Genomic DNA, 17,331 nt, shown 5'->3' with positions numbered 1-17,331 from the left:
TTTTTAGTTTTTATTCTTCTACTTGTCTATCAAAAAGAGTTCTCAAAAAGCTACCATCGCCAGACTACGAGAGGAGGATGACGTCAATGTCCGGCCAGCCACAAGAAGAATCCTATAATGAAGACAACAATGGTTCAACAGAAGAGCAAGAAGAATATTGGCCCATTGACCATCCATTAATCTCCATAAAACTTAGATATTCATTCATACCAGTTGTTAATCTCCATTACATGATGGTTCTATGTAATATATGCATATGCCTTTTGTCTCTTTCATTCCATCAACCTCCTCGTTAGTTTTTGTATTTCAAGATTCTAAAGAATTGACGAGAGCTAGTTGATGATGTCAGCAGGTGTGTCTGAATGGAAAATGAACAAGTATGGTGGATCAGTGCACAAAGTGTGTCTGAACTGAAAATCTCTTCTCCAAAGAGCAAAAAAATGTACGAATTTTGAGTATAAAAAAACTGGTGCTGCCCAGGATCGAACTGGAGACCTTTTGCGTGTAAGGCAAACGTGATAACCACTACACCACAGCACCTGTTGAATACTATCAATAATTTAATATATATTATACGAACCACTAAAACGGTTACAGAATTGCCATTGCTCACCAAATCGCTTTGGCTCATCATCATGCGTGGATTGCACAAAAAATCAGCTGCGTCTGATCGTCCTGTAAAGGAGATTAATGTTCATATTCAATATTAGTCATCATGCCCCGTTATGTTAATGGCGACGCTCCTAAGGTTTTTATTTATTTGTGGTTTCTGTTGTTTCTTCATCCGTTTATCTCACGCGAAAGTTTGGTACATAATGGGTCCATGTGTTTCTGTGGAGCTATGGAGACGAGTTTACTCAGAAACGACATTACAAGCTTCTCTCCTTGTCGGAAAATGGAAGCTTGTTCTGCCGGACGACTTGCTTCTTAGGTTCCGTCTCCCTATTTACTGTTTAAAGATGTTTACTTTCCCTCGTTTTAATAGTGGTACAATTGAATTTTTATAAATTAATAATCTTTATAAATTAATAAATTTTACCGGTCACTGGTTCAAAATTTGATATAAATCGATAAAATAATAAAATAATATTTTTTAGAAAATTCGATGTAAATATATAGTCCCATTAAAATTATAAAATAATAATTTATATGTATACATATTTTATATAAGTAGTAATTTATTATTATGTTGTTTGTTTTATATTTACAATGAAATTATCATTATATTTTCTCAACACTTCTTATATTTCTGATGAAATTTAGTAATATTATATCTAAAACCATATTTAATTTTATGTAATATATATTATATACATCAAATAATATAATAATAAAGTTAATATAAATTTCAAATTTCAAAAAATAAAAATCAATGTTTATACAATAAAATTAAATATTTTTTTATCTTGGAATAAATATATCTTAAAATATAAAAAAAATTAATAAAAAAGCTTTTGTAAATTAATATCTCTATAAATTAATAAAATTTCAAAATCTCAACATTATTAATTTATACTGGTTATACTGTAGTTTGTTTGGTAATTGATATGTGTACCATAGGCGCTTGGGCAAAATAAAGCTTTTGTTAGTGAAAATGTTTTTGTCAAATTATATATTTTTAGGAGAATTGGACTGTATAACCATCAAACAAATTATAATTCATTTAATGTCTAAATACTCTAATACATCAATATACCATGCATCTTTTATAGTAATACTAATATGCCCTCTTACACAACCGGTAAAACCTGTAAACGGAAAAAAATCTAAATTAATAATACTTACCTAACACACATAAATCATGGCTTTTGGAGAATCACATACCTTGTAGAACGTGAGTGGCTTCTTCCCCATTTTTGCTCCACTGTGTAACCACCAAAACCATTTCTGGAGTAGCTTTGCCTAGGAGATGCCATCTGCAACGGCTCGCTTGACTACTGACGGAAATCTTTGCGCATTTGAAATCTATGGAGTCGCCGACAACGTAAACGGCGCCACCGTGAGGTTCGTCAACTCTTCCTTCAATCGTTAATCTCTCCGGTTTACTAGGCAGTTACATTTACTATTCATATTTTGATAATTAGGTTTAAGGTTGATAATTAAGGTTTATATTTGGGTTTAGTATTTTAAATTTTGATTTGGGTTAGTATTTAAAAGTTGTGTATTGCGTTAATATGGAATGCATTCTTTATTGAAAAGTCTTATATTTTATCTATTCATTTTACTGTCATTCAGTCACCTAATTATAGCTTATATTTGGATTAGGATTTATGATTCAGTATTTAGGAGTTGAGATAGTGTTTAGTATTTAAGGATTATGGACGTGGTTTTAGTCCTTCTATACTACCTTGTGTGATATGAAATATAACACTCAGTGCATACATATGTGGTCAATAAATATGTAACGTGGATGTCTATTTTTTCTCCACTCCTGTCCATATATTACTTGCTATAATACTAACCATATTTTACTTTGTCTACGTCAACTCACCTTCTTCCATTTCACCTGCTATTTGTATGAGAAAGGGTTAAAACCGGATCAAAAGAGACACAATTGTTAGTTGCCTAATTATGTCAAAATCAGCGACCTACACTTAATTATCTTTCCGGCTATTTCGCAAATTCACCCATATTTTTAGGCGAAAAAAAAAAAAACTGTTTTCGTCAATTTTACCTCATTTGTCTTAGTAAGTTTTTTTTCTCTTCCCTCTATATCACCAATTCTCTGTGTACCGTTTTTCTATGGCTCTTTCTTACAAGGGGTTTTTGTTGATCGTAGTGGACTTTTCATCCCTTTGTTTTCCACAATAAAAAGAATTCTTTTTGTTTTCCATAGTTCCTTGTTAGTTTTACTCACCCAAAAGATCAGATCATTACAAAGATATCATGTAGCGACTCTACTCAGATTTGCCACGACCATTTCTTAGTTTAGTCTCTGCTATTCACCCAAAAAGAGTATTTTAAACACCATTATAGGTTTTGGTCAATCTTGTGGTACACTGAAGAAATTGTGAATGTATCTCTGAATTGCAGATATGGCAGAGCGTTCTAGTGGACTTTCTCAGACGCCATTACTTCCACTGAGTATAAAGGACGGAAAGAGCAAGAGCAAAGAAGATCATCAAATAAACGAGAACAATGTAGCAGAACAGCATATTTCATTTCTCCAGCTATGTAATCTTGAATCCAAGCAGAAGTTTTTCAAACTGAACAGAAAGTTTCCAGCTTTCTTTGTAATAGTGCAATAGCATAGACGTTTCTCTTTCATATAAATTATACAAATCATAAATAGATGTTTTTTTGATTTTTATCTGGTTATTTCATTTCATCTCTTATAAATAAAGTCTCAGAGAATTGCATAATTTGTCCAAATAAGCGCCAAAAATGTAATGCAAGACAACAAAAACAATAAGATTGCCTTAAAACTTTGGAAAGAAAGAAGAGAGTTTTTGTCTCTCCGTGAGCTTTTTGGTCCTATGACTTTGCCTCTAAACGGGGCTTACTGTGGAGGAGGCTTGCCAGCACTTAAGAGCTGTCCGACCATTCCATTTACCTGAAAACGGTTACATGAAGAAAAGAAAATATCAGAGTATTATATCTGAAGAATAATAGTATTCGGCTTGAAGTACCGAATTTTTTTTTTAATTAACACAAGAGCCTTGGTTACCTGCCAGTACTTGGAAACACAACGGTCAATGCAACTGTTCTCACCCATGTTTAACTCATTTTCCTTGTACCTGAGGAATACCCAAAAAAGTAACATCTTCAAACTGGTGCAACTGAATAATCTATCAGTTCAAAACAAAATCTGTAAAACACACATAAAACAAGATAGGAGGAAGCTTTTACCTTTTATCCACACATTTAACAAAGCATGTTTGAGCAAGCCTGTATAAAAAAGAACAAGGCATTTAATAAGAACCACACATCAAAGGCATTTAACAACGACCTATCAAAGGATATATTCAAAGCTATACATTGTACACCTAAGTAATCTTTCATCAAGATCAATTCAGACATTGAAATGGGTTTATATCATCTATAAAAAAAACTGATACTTCTCTAGATATAACACTAGCTGGACATAAAAGTTTCAGGCACTGAAATGGGGTTTATGCAGCAATGACAAAACTGATGCTTCTCTAGATTAAAAAACAAGGTGAACATAAAAGCGAGAGAGAGCATCAATCTCTAATCTTATTCAAGACGAGAAAATAACTTGATAACGAAAAAAATAAACGCATTTGATTTCATTACTTGTTGAAGAGTTCAACTCGATATTCCATCTCCGTTTGTGCCATGCTAAACGCCTGATTCAATCCAAAGAGAAGGTAACATCAGAAACTAGACGACACCAATCCAAAATCTATTTTGAAGAAGTATAAAATGGGCATATCGTGAATTTTCAATGGTTTTAAGGAACAAAGATCTGAGTTGAAGATACAGAACAGATATACATCGACACAGAGGACAGCTATGAAACTCTTTGAACTCCACTGCTTAACTAGATCAAAGATCTGAGCTTTACGAGGTATCAACAAAACAATTAATAAGGAATCCGAACCTGTTCCTTAGAAATGCCGGCAGGAATTGGACTGGGAGCAGCCATCTTAGCAATACCTGAAAACAAAGTTTAAGATTCGTAAAGATCGAACCTTTATAATCCAATACTTGAATTTGAAGAACAAAGATCCTTACTTTCTCAAAAAAAAAAAATTGAAGATGTTCAGAGATTGAATACGACGGACGACGCTTCTCTCTTTTGCTTGCTCCTCGACAGCCGAACCGAGCGAACTAGGGTTTAAGACGTAAAACGCCACGTCATCAAGTCAAAACGACGCCGTTATTGCGAAAGGGTACAGAAGTAATTTCAGATACATAAATAAACACTTCCGAGCTGTCTTCGTGTCGCTTTTAGGGTTTTAGCAAACAAAAGTCTCAGCGCAACTTCCTCGCATAGCTCATTAGGAGAAAGAAACCTTTTCTCTCTTCTTTGTGTGTTGTTCGATAGTTTCGTGGTGGGGTTTTGGTTTGAACTCTGTAGCAGAAGCGGAGAGATGGAGCACGGTTCGTTCACGAATGATAGTTTTGCTTCCTTTACTCTAGCGGAAGAAGACCACACACTTGCTAACGCCGTTCGTTTCATGTTAAACCAAGAGTTAGTATCTTTCAACCCTTTTCTGTTTGTTTATACATACTTGACATAGAAAGACTTAAACTTTATATATTCTCAAAACCAGTTCTTGGCTCCCAATTTGGTTCTCTGTTTTAGCGATTGAATGTTGGTTAGACTTATGTATGTGGTTAGTGATTCTCATTTGTATGCCAAACCGTTTAGAAGGATTCAGGAAAATAAAAAGGTCTTTGCTTGGTTGCTTATTAAATGAATTGACATAACATCTTCTCAATTTAGGATCTTGATCTTGTATGTATGCTTCTCTGTGTAGTCAGTGTTTATGTTGTCACTAACCATTATTACTACTTGCAACTCTACAGTCCGAGAGTAACATTTGCTGGGTACAGCATCCCACATCCTTCCCTTGAATGTGTCAATGTCCGAGTCCAGACCACAGGTACTACAACACCCTTTTCACAACATTGTTACTATGTTCTTTCTCTATTACTCTGCAAGAGTTCTTTGTTTGTGTTTAACCAATAGAAACTTGATGGGTTATGTGATTGTTTTAGGCGATCCGGCGAGGGAGGTACTGAAAGATGCATGTCAAGAGCTCATGCTCATGAACAGACATGTGAGGAGTGTCTTTGACAAGGCGGTTTCAGAGTTTAAGGTTGAACAAGCGCGTTTGGCCGCCGAGGAGGAGAAGAATAGGAAGGCTGAAGAAGAAGAACTTAAGAAGCAGAGGGATCTACTCGCGTCCATGGATATTGAAAGCGATTAATTTTGTATTCTCTCTATAGCGTTTTATCTTTGATTTGTATCCTCTACATTTGTCAGACGACTCGTATTTAATATTATTGTCAAAACTCACAAATCCACAAGCACAAATTGCAAACAAGCTCAAAGTCTCTGGATCCAAACAAATATAGATTTACGCTAAAATAAACAAGTTGAAGAGCGCCACTATGGATCCAACGTAGCTAGTTCCAGCCATAAGACAAGTTTCAAAGACAAGGTTCGGAAAAAAAAGAGAGAAGACTTTAATCAATCAGAAGGATCTTGAAGACATCACTCATCAACTGGAAAAACTCACTGTCATAAAGGATCACCAACAAGGCAACAAGACAAGGACTTGCTAGCAGACCACAACCCTATTCACATAGAGAGAGCACCAAGACTTGTACTGCCAAACCATAGAGGACGGTCCAAGCAAGAAGGCTTTTTGAACCCCCATTCATTTTTGTAAAATGGCTCTGATCTTGAATCATAGGATTATAGGCAAATAAATAGATTTAAGCAAAATAGTTGTTTGATAAATCTTGATAATCCCTTAGCCAGTCTACGCCGAGTACATAAACTACTAATGAAAACGATATAGTTACAGAAACTAAATAAAAAAGAAACTTAGTTGAAATTTTGAAAAGTAAAACAGCAACAGGAAGTTGAAGCTTTGTGTTATGTCTCTTCAATAGCCTTCTTCTTGCTCGTACTCAGCTTCTTCATCTTCATACTCTCCTTCTTCCTCAGCTGTGGCATCTTGATACTGCTGGTACTCCGAGACAAGATCGTTCATGTTGCTCTCAGCTTCTGTGAACTCCATCTCATCCATGCCTTCCCCTGTGTACCAATGCAAGAAAGCTTTCCTCCTGAACATGGCAGTGAACTGCTCGCTGACTCTCCTGAACATCTCTTGGATCGAAGTTGAGTTACCAATGAAAGTCGAAGCCATCTTCAACCCGGTTGGTGGAATGTCACAGACGGTCGACTTGACATTGTTGGGGATCCACTCAACGAAGTAGGAGGAGTTCTTGTTCTGGACGTTCAGCATCTGTTCGTCAACTTCTTTGGTGCTCATTTTGCCGCGGAACATAGCTGAGGCGGTGAGGTAGCGACCGTGTCTTGGGTCAGCAGCGCACATCATGTTCTTGGAATCCCACATTTGCTGGGTCAGTTCTGGGACGGTGAGGTTACGGTACTGCTGAGAGCCACGAGAGGTGAGGGGAGCAAATCCCACCATGAAAAAGTGAAGGCGAGGGAACGGGATCAAGTTCACAGCAAGCTTTCGGAGATCAGAGTTGAGCTGACCAGGGAACCTAAGGCAGCAGGTTACACCAGACATGGTTGCGGAGATCAAATGGTTCAGATCACCAACTGCACAATTCAGCAAACGAAAAGCTTTAGCTGATGAAAACAATTTGAAACAGCATGTAAGACCATAAGAGTCCGTGTACTCTGATCATATTCTAGCATTTTTCCATCACAGACAAATATATACTTTCATGATTAGACATCAAACAAAACAAACAAGAGCAGAACCATAGAGACATCACAGACAAATATATACTTTCATGATTAGACATCAAACAAAACAAACAAGAGCAGAACCATAGAGACATCACAGACAAATATATACTTTCAGATCATAACTTTCCCCCATAAATGCATACAAATAAATCTCATATTAGGTACTAACGAATATGGCAAAAGATTCAAGCAAGGGATATACTTTCATGATTACAACTAACGACAAGAATCATAGAGACATCAGGGAGGACTAGCCTCATTCTGATCACATAAGCAAAACCCATGTAAATCTCAAATTAGGTACTAACGAATAGCAAAGCATCACAAGTAAAACCACTGAGACATGACAACAACATTGATAGTGATTATAGAAAGAGGATACTTACAGCTTGGAGTACTAAGCTTGAGGGTACGGAAGCAAATGTCATACAACGCCTCATTATCAAGAACCATACACTCATCAGCGTTCTCAACGAGCTGATGCACAGATAGTGTCGCGTTGTATGGCTCAACAACAGTGTCAGAGACCTTGGGAGACAGGAACACAGAGAACGTCAGCATCATACGGTCCGGGTACTCCTCCCTGATCTTCGAGATCAACAAAGTCCCCATTCCAGAACCAGTTCCGCCTCCTAACGAATGGCACACCTGAAACCCTGCAAAATCCAAACCAAACCAAACGAAAACAATAAACCAACCAGCCAAACCACAAAATCTTAAAACTAAACCGTTCTAAACCAATAAACCTAAAGATACGAATCAATTAGCGATGAACAGAGTTTTATCATACCTTGGAGGCAGTCACAGTTCTCGGCCTCTTTGCGAACAACATCAAGAACCGAGTCAATCAGCTCAGCACCCTCCGTGTAGTGACCTTTCGCCCAGTTATTCCCCGCACCGGACTGGCCGAAAACGAAGTTATCCGGACGGAAGATCTGACCGTAAGGTCCAGATCTAACGCTGTCCATGGTCCCAGGCTCCAAATCCATGAGAACGGCGCGAGGAACGTACCTCCCACAGCTCGCCTCGTTGTAGTAGACGTTAACCCTCTCGAGCTGGAGATCGGAGTCTCCCTGGTAACGTCCCGTCTGGTCGATGCCGTGCTCGGCGCACACCACTTCCCAGAACTTCGAACCGATCTGGTTCCCGCACTGTCCTCCCTGGATGTGAAGAATCTCACGCATCTTCGCAAACCCTAGAACTGGATCTAAAGCGAGAGAGAGGTTTTGAAAAAGGGGGAGAGCGGATGTTTTAGGAGAGAGAGAGAGGGAGAGCGAGGGTCCATTTTATAAAGGAAAAGAGGTTTTAACGGCTAATATTTGGTGATTCGAAATGGGATATCAACTAATGGACGGTTACGATGGTGCCACGTAATTCGAGGTGGTGTAACGGGTGGAAATTCAAAAATAAAAATGGCTCGTTAAAAATAAATCTTTTTGAATTTCGGAATCTGGTTTGTGTGACAGCTGGATCCCAACCAAGGAGCAGTTACTAAAACGGCATCTCACGTGAGAGAAAAGCAGTTCTTATTTTCCAACCTGGCAATCGCACGTGAGAGCTTCTAATGGGCTTTTAACTCTTTCTAGAAAGCCCTATTCGTTCAAAAATATAAAACGTCGTGATGTACGACAGTTTAATCCTTAGACGGCACGCATGCTTGACTAACACGATACGTCGTCGTGTTTTGATGGCGTTTTTCTGATTGGAATCCTGAACCGGAGCCGAACCAAAATTTACACTCGAAATCGGAAAAAGGAATTTTCAGATTCAAACTTGCTTGACGAACGCATCGAAGAATTGCGTGAAGATTCGAAACGAGAAGGAAGAAGAAGATGTCTGTGCAGGAGTACTTAGACAAGCACACACTCTCTCGGAAAATTGAGGATGCCGTCAACGCCGCCGTTAGGGCTAAAACCTCAGATCCCGTTCTCTTCATCGTGCGTTTCTTTCGCCTCTTTTGTTCCCTTCATGCAATTGTGATACCTTATCCTGATAGATTATCGTTTTCGTGCAGGCTAATCACATGAAGAAAGCAGTACCATCTGTGATAACGAAGGTCAAAGCACGGCAGATCCTCGATAGCAGAGGGATTCCAACAGTTGAAGTGGATCTTCACACTAACAAAGGCGTCTTTCGTGCTTCTGTTCCCAGTGGCGACTCCTCTGGAACGTGAGCACTCTTAATCTTCCTTATTTGTTTGAATTGTGTTGATGCATGATCATGAATTGAATTTCACCTCTTACAAGGATACTTCTGACATTGAAGTTTGTAATATGATTAAGCTGATTCATTCATTTTAGATACGAAGCTATTGAATTACGTGATGGAGACAAAGGAATGTATCTGGGAAACAGTGTGGCTAAAGCTGTTAAGAACATCAATGATAGAATCTCTGAGGCGTTGATCGGTATGGACCCTAAACTTCAGGCTCAGATCGACCACGCTATGATAGACTTGGACAAAACTGAAAAGAAGGTATCTCTCATATATTTTCAATTGTTTAGGATTGTGGAATCTTGAAGTTTTAGTATATCTTCGTCACGGTTTGTTTTGATTTAATTATCTTGTAGAATGAGCTTGGGGCTAATGCTATACTAGCTGTTTCCATTGCTGCATGTAAAGCTGGAGCTGCTGAGAAAGAGGTATTAAGGCTTGGCAATATTATCTCTTATCTTATACATTTCATGCATACTCTATTGTTAGGAGATTCTGATAGAAGCGCTATATAATAGGTCCCTCTATGCAAGCACCTCTCTGATCTTAGTGGCCGAGCAAACATGACGTTACCGGTACCTGCCTTCACTGTTTTGAGTGGCGGCAATCATGCTTCGAACCATTTTGCCATTCAGGTATTCAACCCATTATTAGTGTTTCTGTTCTACCTCTTTCTCATGCAAGTTCTTGGGAATACTTTTTTTTTCCACTCTTCTAGAATTGTTTTGGTGTTCAAATCATTTTGTTTACACATTTATAACATTGCATATATTGTTAGGAAATTATGATTCTCCCAGTTGGAGCAAGTAGATTTGAGGAGGCCCTGCAATGGGGATCTGAGACATATCATCATTTAAAGGTCGGTCAATTTTCTTAAAGATATATGGCTTTCTGGGAGTTAATTTTCTATTTGCATCTGTAACTTTGTATATAAAGGTGAGATATGATCTATTTCTGTGTATGGCAGGCTGTTGTTACTGAAAAGAATGGTAATATGGGGTGTAATGTTGGTGAAGATGGTGGCCTTACTCCAGATATCTCAAGGTAACTATCTTTTTTCTTCTGTTGCTTGTGGTGACGGCATCAGTAAAAAATGAGAAAAATTGTGTTATAGTTCCTTGAATAAATACCTTATATACATAATTGTAACTGTCTGCAGTCTCAAGGAAGGTTTGGAGCTTGTGAAAGAAGCTATCAACCGAACAGGATACGGTGATAAGATAAAGATAGCTATTGATGTTGCTGCCACTAATTTTTGTATAGGTAATGTTATAGGTCTTTGCAAACTGGTCTTCCGAGGCTACTTTTAAGTTTCAGTCATGGATAGTCTTGGTTTAGTTCTAGGCATTGTCATTCACAATTGGCTCGCAACACGAAAAAGATGTTATAATGTGTAACCAATTCGTATCATGCTTTTGCCAAGTTTTTTTACTATATTTTATTTTCCTTGGAATTTTTCCCACGATTCTTTCCTGAGCAGGTACCAAGTATGATCTGGATATCAAATCTCCTAATAAATCTGGGCAAAATTTCAAGTCAGCGGAGGATATGATAGACATGTATAAAGAACTTTGTGCTGGTATGTTTATACCCCTTATGCTAGATTTTCCTTTGGGTCTGCTCTAGATTTCTGACGACCTTATTTTCTGCTTGGTCTCCTTGTGGTGGTAGAGTATCCCATTGTGTTTATAGAAGACCCGTTTGACAAGGAAGATTGGGAACACACCAAGTATTTTTCCAATCTCGGAATTTGCCAGGTCAAACTCGGTTTCCCCTGTTAGAAATGGTTAACTTCAGATATAACTATCTTCTGAATCTTTTCACGGAATCAGATGGTTACATAAAACAAGCCAGGCTAACCATGTTAAAAAGGGAACTCAAAACCTGTTTGTACAATTATTCTCGTCGTCTAAATCCTCAGTATTGTACTTTTGCAGGTGGTAGGTGATGATTTGTTGATGTCAAATTCAAAACGTGTTGAGCGAGCAATACAGGAGTCTGCTTGTAACGCCCTACTTCTCAAGGTATATCGTGTGTAATTGTTGTATGATAGATATGCTAGTACCTAAAGAATGATAAAAACATAACATGCATACTGTGATACGCAGGTGAATCAGATTGGTACAGTAACAGAAGCGATTGAAGTAGTGAAACTGGCAAGGGATGCCCAGTGGGGTGTGGTGACATCACATAGATGTGGAGAAACAGAGGACTCTTTCATCTCCGACTTATCCGTGGGTCTTGCAACAGGTGTTATCAAAGCTGGTGCTCCTTGCAGAGGAGAACGTACCATGAAGTATAACCAGGTCTGTATCTTTTGTTAATATCTGGGGACTTATGAATAATGTAGCTTAGCTTATAAAATAATTGTTCCCTCAGTTTTGGATCTGCCATGTAGTACATTTAGTTTCTAGATAGTGTTCTCAATTCATGTTTTGTGTTATGTGTAGAAAGTACTCTTTACGAAAAAAACTGAAAGTCATTTGAAATCTTCTTGCAGTTGCTTCGGATTGAGGAAGAGCTTGGGGATCAAGCTGTGTACGCCGGAGAAGACTGGAGGCAAACTCTCTAAACAAGTGAATTATGTGATATATAACTGTTACAAATTTTTGTCTCGTCTTGCTGCGATGCATTCGAGTCTGGTTTTCTTACGCAGACGGGTTTCTGTGTCTCGAAAGTAACATTTTGTTATTTTTTGTCTTTGGCTTGCAAGTTTGAAGAACAAAACAAGAAGAAATTGGTAAACATGTCTTTTTTCAAATTGCAAAACCAGCCGAATCTGTTTTACCATGATCTAATCTAGCGATGCAGTAACATAGAAAATCCAGAAAACAACTGAATCCAAACAGACAGACATCTTAACAATGGACTTTAGTAAAGAAAAAAACATTCATCCAAGAAGAGTTCCAAAGGTTGTGCATCTAGAAGCCAGAGACGTGTTAGGCATTAGTGTCTTCTTCTTCTTCAATCTTGGGAGCCAAATAGTACCGAATGTAACCCATCTCCGCCACTTTATACTCCACCACGACTGGCAACTCCGAGGACAAACTGATTGTCACGGTATCAGACAAGGGAGTCGCCTTTGTGAAGGAGTTCATGTACCTCAACGCGAATGAAAGCGCTACAGGCTCGTTCATCTCTATCACAATTGCATCTTCAGGCTGCAAACACACATAAAACAAAAGGTCACCCCAACATTGTATATAAGGTTCTGGATGAATTGTGACTGTTGTTCATACCTTGTCCACAGTTGTGTTCTGCCTGAGTACAATGTTAGCTGTCCCGATATCACCTGCTGTTGAAAACTTCACACCTTCTTTTGTCACAGAGATTACAACTACAATCAAAAGCACAACTACGTTAGGAGAAAACTCACTGAATACTCTCAATGACTACCAACAGTGCGTTATAATACCTGTGTCACCAATGCTACTGAGATCTTTGCATATCCTGGAAAATTCACCAGAGGGCATCCTCACAATAGAGTGGTACTCAGCGTCAGGGATTCCTAAATGCTCACTGTCGATGTCCATCAGCTTCATCTCAAAATCCGCAATCTTGTCTTGTGCTGCACCATCCATCAATCAATCATAAGAAGATTATTACACACTTTCTAACATAGTATACATGTAAAAAAAAACTTATTTTTCTTCCTTTCTCTAAACCAAACTATAATTTTGTTCTGTAATGAAACCCTTTTTCCTTCATTTCTCTAAAAACAAACTATGGGTTTTGTTCTGTAATGAAATCAACAAACTCTACAGAACCGAAATAGCAAAAAGGGGGAAACTTTACTAGGGCTCTCGAACATGAAGGTGACGGTGTCGCCGCCGTCATCGGCTTTGATGGTGATGATGTCATCATTTCCGGCACATTTGAGCATCTTGGACATGTTGCCGAGATTCATCCCCATGGAGAGGTTCCTGTCGCACCTGTAGTGCTCGAAACCTTCGGATCTCAGGAGAAGAGACACCAGCGCCACGTGGCTCGAGTCCATGGCCTGGAGAGAGAAGCCAGTGCTGGAGCAGTCGAAGTTGGCATCGTTCACCAGATCCTTGACCGATTCTAGAACCTTCTTCAAGAGAGAGCCTTGAACCAAACGAAGTTCCAACATCTTGTTCGAAGGATTGTGGATTTAGGGTTCTGGAGCTTTCTGAAGGAGGAGATTGATGGTGAAATGAGTTCGCGGGAATCGATATTAAACGCCTCGGTTTTAGCCTTTAGGGTATTTGGTTCCCGCTTCTTGTTTAGTGGGTGGTGGCTGGCGATGAATAATCACCTGTGACAGACCGTACACACCACCACTTAAGCCTTTTTCATGGGTGTGTTACAGGCCCACATTCGGCCCGAAGATATTTGAAAAGAAGGATCAAATTAAAGTATTTATAATGATTTGTTTTATAAAGTTTAAATACAGCCATTATGTGCACCAGGGGCATTGCGAGGTCGTAGACAGAGTTTTTGTTTCATTTTAATATTTGCTAGGGTTATTGTAGTTGTGCGCGGGGGTCGTAGACAGAGTTTTTGTTTCATTTCAATATTTGCTAGGGTTATTGTAGTTGTGAATTTTGCGTTTTGAGTTGTTTTTTAAGTTTTTTTTATATAGGGTTAGAGTTGTGATGATAAATTGTGTATGCATTGTTCTCCACTTATGAAGTACTAAATTGTGTTAGTAATGTGATTGATATAATTTGTGGTGTTGTTTGCTGTGTCACTGAGACTTATTGTTTGTTTGTCTTTTTAATTTGTTTCTTGTACTATTAAGAGTACAAAAATTATATTAAAGTTGTTGAGAATACCTTTTGTTTCTGGATATTTTTTCTCCAGTTTAGTTGTGTAAGTTTTGTGTATTAAGTAATAATTTTTATTATCTTTATTATGTTTGTTATATGTTTCTTTTTTATTTTTAAACTTGTTGCTCTTACCGGACCTTTAAAACAAATACATGAAGACTTGTAGAAATAACTATAAAATGAGTGACAGTTCTGAGTATTTGGGCCTTAATGGGTTTTAAACGAATTTATGTATTTCTCTTAAGAAGACAATAACATTGACCTGTTGACATTGGGCATGTAAGCTGTTTTTATAAGACAAGAGGAGTGAGCAGGTGGAGATGTTGTTGTCGTCTTTGTGTCTGTCGGGATTTTATCTTGTATCTTCTGGTTTGGTTGTTTTTAATTCTCGTTTATTTGATGGGTAATATGTAAACAAAAATCATTGTTAGTTGTATTTATCAGAGTTCGTAATTTACTCTGCTTTTTTGTTTAGGTAATTTCACTGATGTCGTCTTCGTCTTCTTCTTTGCGAAAGTAAGTTTGTAAATTGTTAAATAGTTGGCCGTGTAGTTTGTATTTGTTTAGCTGACTCGATGTATGTGTCGTTGAGTTTTAGTTGAGGTGATTGATTTGGTATATTTGTTTTGAAGTTTATTTCTAAGATTAGACAAAAAAGAGAAGTGATCATTAATGATTTGTCTTTTTTTTGGAATTCTAGTTTTTGGTGTTTTGATTGTTTGGGATGTTGTGGTTTCTTTTAAGCTGTAAAATAAAGGTTTGTGTAAAATTAGTTTGATAAGTAAGGGAGATAAATAGACGACCACATATTTTGGCTAGGAAATATTTTTGATTACGATGTTAGCACAATATAGATAATAATATAAAGGGAATTGTGTGTTGATTGTTTCTTACGGATCAATGAGGAGACGGATAACGACTCGGGTTGTTTCTTTGGTAAGGTCAGAGACCTGAACAGAACGGATTTGCCCAACCACATCTGCGAGTTTAAATATCAATTATGATATCGAAACATAATATAAACTCAGATGCAATATGATAATATACCTGGGAGTTCTAGGTTTGTGTTCGCAATCACTTGGAAATTGTCGAACAATCTAATTATAACTGAAGATTGATTTTAGGAGCATTCGTGATGACTTCATCAATAATAGTTGGTGAGATGAAACGAATGAGGAATGAATGATCAGTTATCTTGTACATGCTTGAGCACCTATCAACCTCAAAACGATCGACTTACACAATGGAACCGACTTCCAAAGATGGCATGTAATAATTAGCACGTCCGGCGGGAATAAACTCATGATTCACAGAATCTGCAAATAATATTATTCAACAAAGAATCAGGAAATCAATTAAAAACAATCTATATTATTTTCCTTCCCTAGGCCCGGCCCACAGAGAAAGCCGAAGAAGCAAGAGTTTCCGACCTTCATAAATATATATTAGTTTCGGCCATCAATGTACAAAGTATCCTTTAGTTTAGTGGTATAAATGTTGGTATTTATATCTCAATAACCCGGGTTCGAACCATGGACTTGACACTTTTTCACACTTTTTAAAAGTGGGACCCACAGAATGCTGACGTGGCGCGCTGAAGAGAGAGCAAAAACCCAATCATTATAATATAGATTTCCAATATTATTTGATTTATATGTTCTAAACCATGTATCATATATTTGAATATTTAGTATTATCTTATAAAAAAAAAATATAATGGTTTAAAATAAAGTCCAATAGACTGGTATAAGTAAATTATTTAAAACAAAATCCAAAATGTTTTATGAGACAATTCTACTTTTAACTCAATTTTGGTACTATTATTCATGTTTACATTCACTAGAAAACATTTTCACAAATATTTAAAGTATGAAGTTTCACTAAAGAGGCAAAAGAACTATTATACCCTTATTTTATAGATATATAAATATAAATAATTATTTAAATAAAAATAATTGTCTTTTATATTTTTCGAATTATACGTTTTCAAATATGAACTTTGTATAATAAAAATTCGAATTCCAAATTTTATTTTTGAAATTTGAAGAATTTTTTTGAAACTATTTAAAAAAAATTAAAAATTTATTTATTTTTTAAAATCCTAAGTTTCACCCTCCAAAATCCTAAAAATAAATATGGTTAACGTAAACATGAAAAGTCTTATTAAGAATGTGGTTATTTAAGCAATTTCTCATGTATTATAGAAACTTTAGAATCAATATAAATAAATTACTTTAAAATGATTTAAGTTTATTTTGTCAACATCTAGTATTTTTAAATGTACATAGCCAGGCCGGGCCCTAAAAAGCTCTACAAAACTAAGGACCGGAAGTCCAAAGGAAAAAAAATACCGCCTAGACGCATCGAACCAGCTACTGTTATCTTATACAATAAAACAGACTTGTGTCTCTCCTCATTAAGCCACGTCAGCACAGAAGGAGGGGCAAATCACGCCACGTGTCGCTCTCTCTTCAAGTTTCGTTGGTTTTTTGTGTGTTGTTAATGGTCTTTCACAAGTGCATAAAATTGTGAAATACTGTTTGGGCTCTCACCTCTTTTGGACCTTAATTTTGTACGTCCAATTCCCATCAACTTTGTCGTCTACCTAATTAACCTTCTTATCTTCTATGGAACGGCCATTGTAACGTACAGATGACCTTCGTATCTTCTTACTAACCTTCTCATTTATAGCACCCCACCCAAACGTCTCATTAATTCTCACTAAAGTATCCTTCATCTCATCCTTACGCTAGCGACTATAAATAAGCATTTAGAGTTTGACCTTTCTCATCGCATCCTCTTCTTTTCTATCTCAACATTTTAAACACAGAAAAACCAATGGCATCCTTAAAGATTCCGGTTTCTGATTAGAAACTACGTCGTTGTAGTCTGTTGTAAAGG

At 37.2% G+C, this 17,331-nt stretch overlaps 5 protein-coding genes and 1 non-coding gene across 6 annotated transcripts; 2 read left to right on the top strand and 4 right to left on the bottom strand.

Moving 5' to 3' along the window:
- Positions 1 to 467: 467 nt before the first annotated feature.
- Positions 468 to 540, bottom strand: TRNAV-UAC. Its single transcript has one exon. It is a non-coding gene; the product is annotated as a tRNA-Val (tRNA).
- Positions 541 to 3,282: 2,742 nt separating this feature from the next.
- On the bottom strand, positions 3,283 to 4,839 carry LOC106454932 (mitochondrial import inner membrane translocase subunit TIM10). The gene is made up of 6 exons (XM_013897004.3): positions 4,699 to 4,839; positions 4,565 to 4,620; positions 4,258 to 4,310; positions 3,850 to 3,888; positions 3,668 to 3,737; positions 3,283 to 3,553 (listed from the first exon to the last, which is right to left on the bottom strand). Exons 2-6 carry the CDS (start codon positions 4,607 to 4,609, stop codon positions 3,500 to 3,502), a joined length of 261 nt encoding a protein of 86 aa, XP_013752458.1. The 5' UTR covers positions 4,610 to 4,620; positions 4,699 to 4,839; the 3' UTR covers positions 3,283 to 3,499.
- A 60-nt stretch (positions 4,840 to 4,899) lies between these two features.
- LOC106454933 (DNA-directed RNA polymerases I and III subunit RPAC2-like) lies at positions 4,900 to 5,993 on the top strand. The gene is made up of 3 exons (XM_013897006.3): positions 4,900 to 5,158; positions 5,497 to 5,573; positions 5,689 to 5,993. Exons 1-3 carry the CDS (start codon positions 5,058 to 5,060, stop codon positions 5,898 to 5,900), a joined length of 390 nt encoding a protein of 129 aa, XP_013752460.1. The 5' UTR covers positions 4,900 to 5,057; the 3' UTR covers positions 5,901 to 5,993.
- A 417-nt stretch (positions 5,994 to 6,410) lies between these two features.
- LOC106451512 (tubulin beta-7 chain) lies at positions 6,411 to 8,705 on the bottom strand. The gene is made up of 3 exons (XM_013893443.3): positions 8,214 to 8,705; positions 7,810 to 8,079; positions 6,411 to 7,270 (listed from the first exon to the last, which is right to left on the bottom strand). Exons 1-3 carry the CDS (start codon positions 8,605 to 8,607, stop codon positions 6,585 to 6,587), a joined length of 1,350 nt encoding a protein of 449 aa, XP_013748897.2. The 5' UTR covers positions 8,608 to 8,705; the 3' UTR covers positions 6,411 to 6,584.
- Positions 8,706 to 9,114: 409 nt separating this feature from the next.
- On the top strand, positions 9,115 to 12,398 carry LOC106451514 (cytosolic enolase 3). The gene is made up of 13 exons (XM_013893444.3): positions 9,115 to 9,360; positions 9,438 to 9,592; positions 9,724 to 9,898; positions 9,994 to 10,065; positions 10,156 to 10,272; positions 10,416 to 10,496; positions 10,605 to 10,681; positions 10,797 to 10,900; positions 11,118 to 11,216; positions 11,309 to 11,394; positions 11,575 to 11,661; positions 11,746 to 11,943; positions 12,138 to 12,398. The coding sequence occupies exons 1-13, from the start codon at positions 9,256 to 9,258 to the stop codon at positions 12,207 to 12,209; spliced, it is 1,428 nt and encodes a 475-aa protein (XP_013748898.1). The 5' UTR covers positions 9,115 to 9,255; the 3' UTR covers positions 12,210 to 12,398.
- On the bottom strand, positions 12,375 to 13,986 carry LOC106451515 (proliferating cellular nuclear antigen 1). The gene is made up of 4 exons (XM_013893445.3): positions 13,433 to 13,986; positions 13,053 to 13,205; positions 12,877 to 12,974; positions 12,375 to 12,798 (listed from the first exon to the last, which is right to left on the bottom strand). Exons 1-4 carry the CDS (start codon positions 13,749 to 13,751, stop codon positions 12,577 to 12,579), a joined length of 792 nt encoding a protein of 263 aa, XP_013748899.1. The 5' UTR covers positions 13,752 to 13,986; the 3' UTR covers positions 12,375 to 12,576.
- Positions 13,987 to 17,331: the final 3,345 nt, after the last annotated feature.

This window comes from Brassica napus, chromosome C4, assembly GCF_020379485.1.
Source record: "Brassica napus cultivar Da-Ae chromosome C4, Da-Ae, whole genome shotgun sequence".
Taxonomy (NCBI): Eukaryota; Viridiplantae; Streptophyta; class Magnoliopsida; order Brassicales; family Brassicaceae; genus Brassica; species Brassica napus.
The sequence above is the reverse complement of the archived record's forward strand: the minus strand, read 5'-3'. Positions and strand labels throughout refer to the sequence as shown.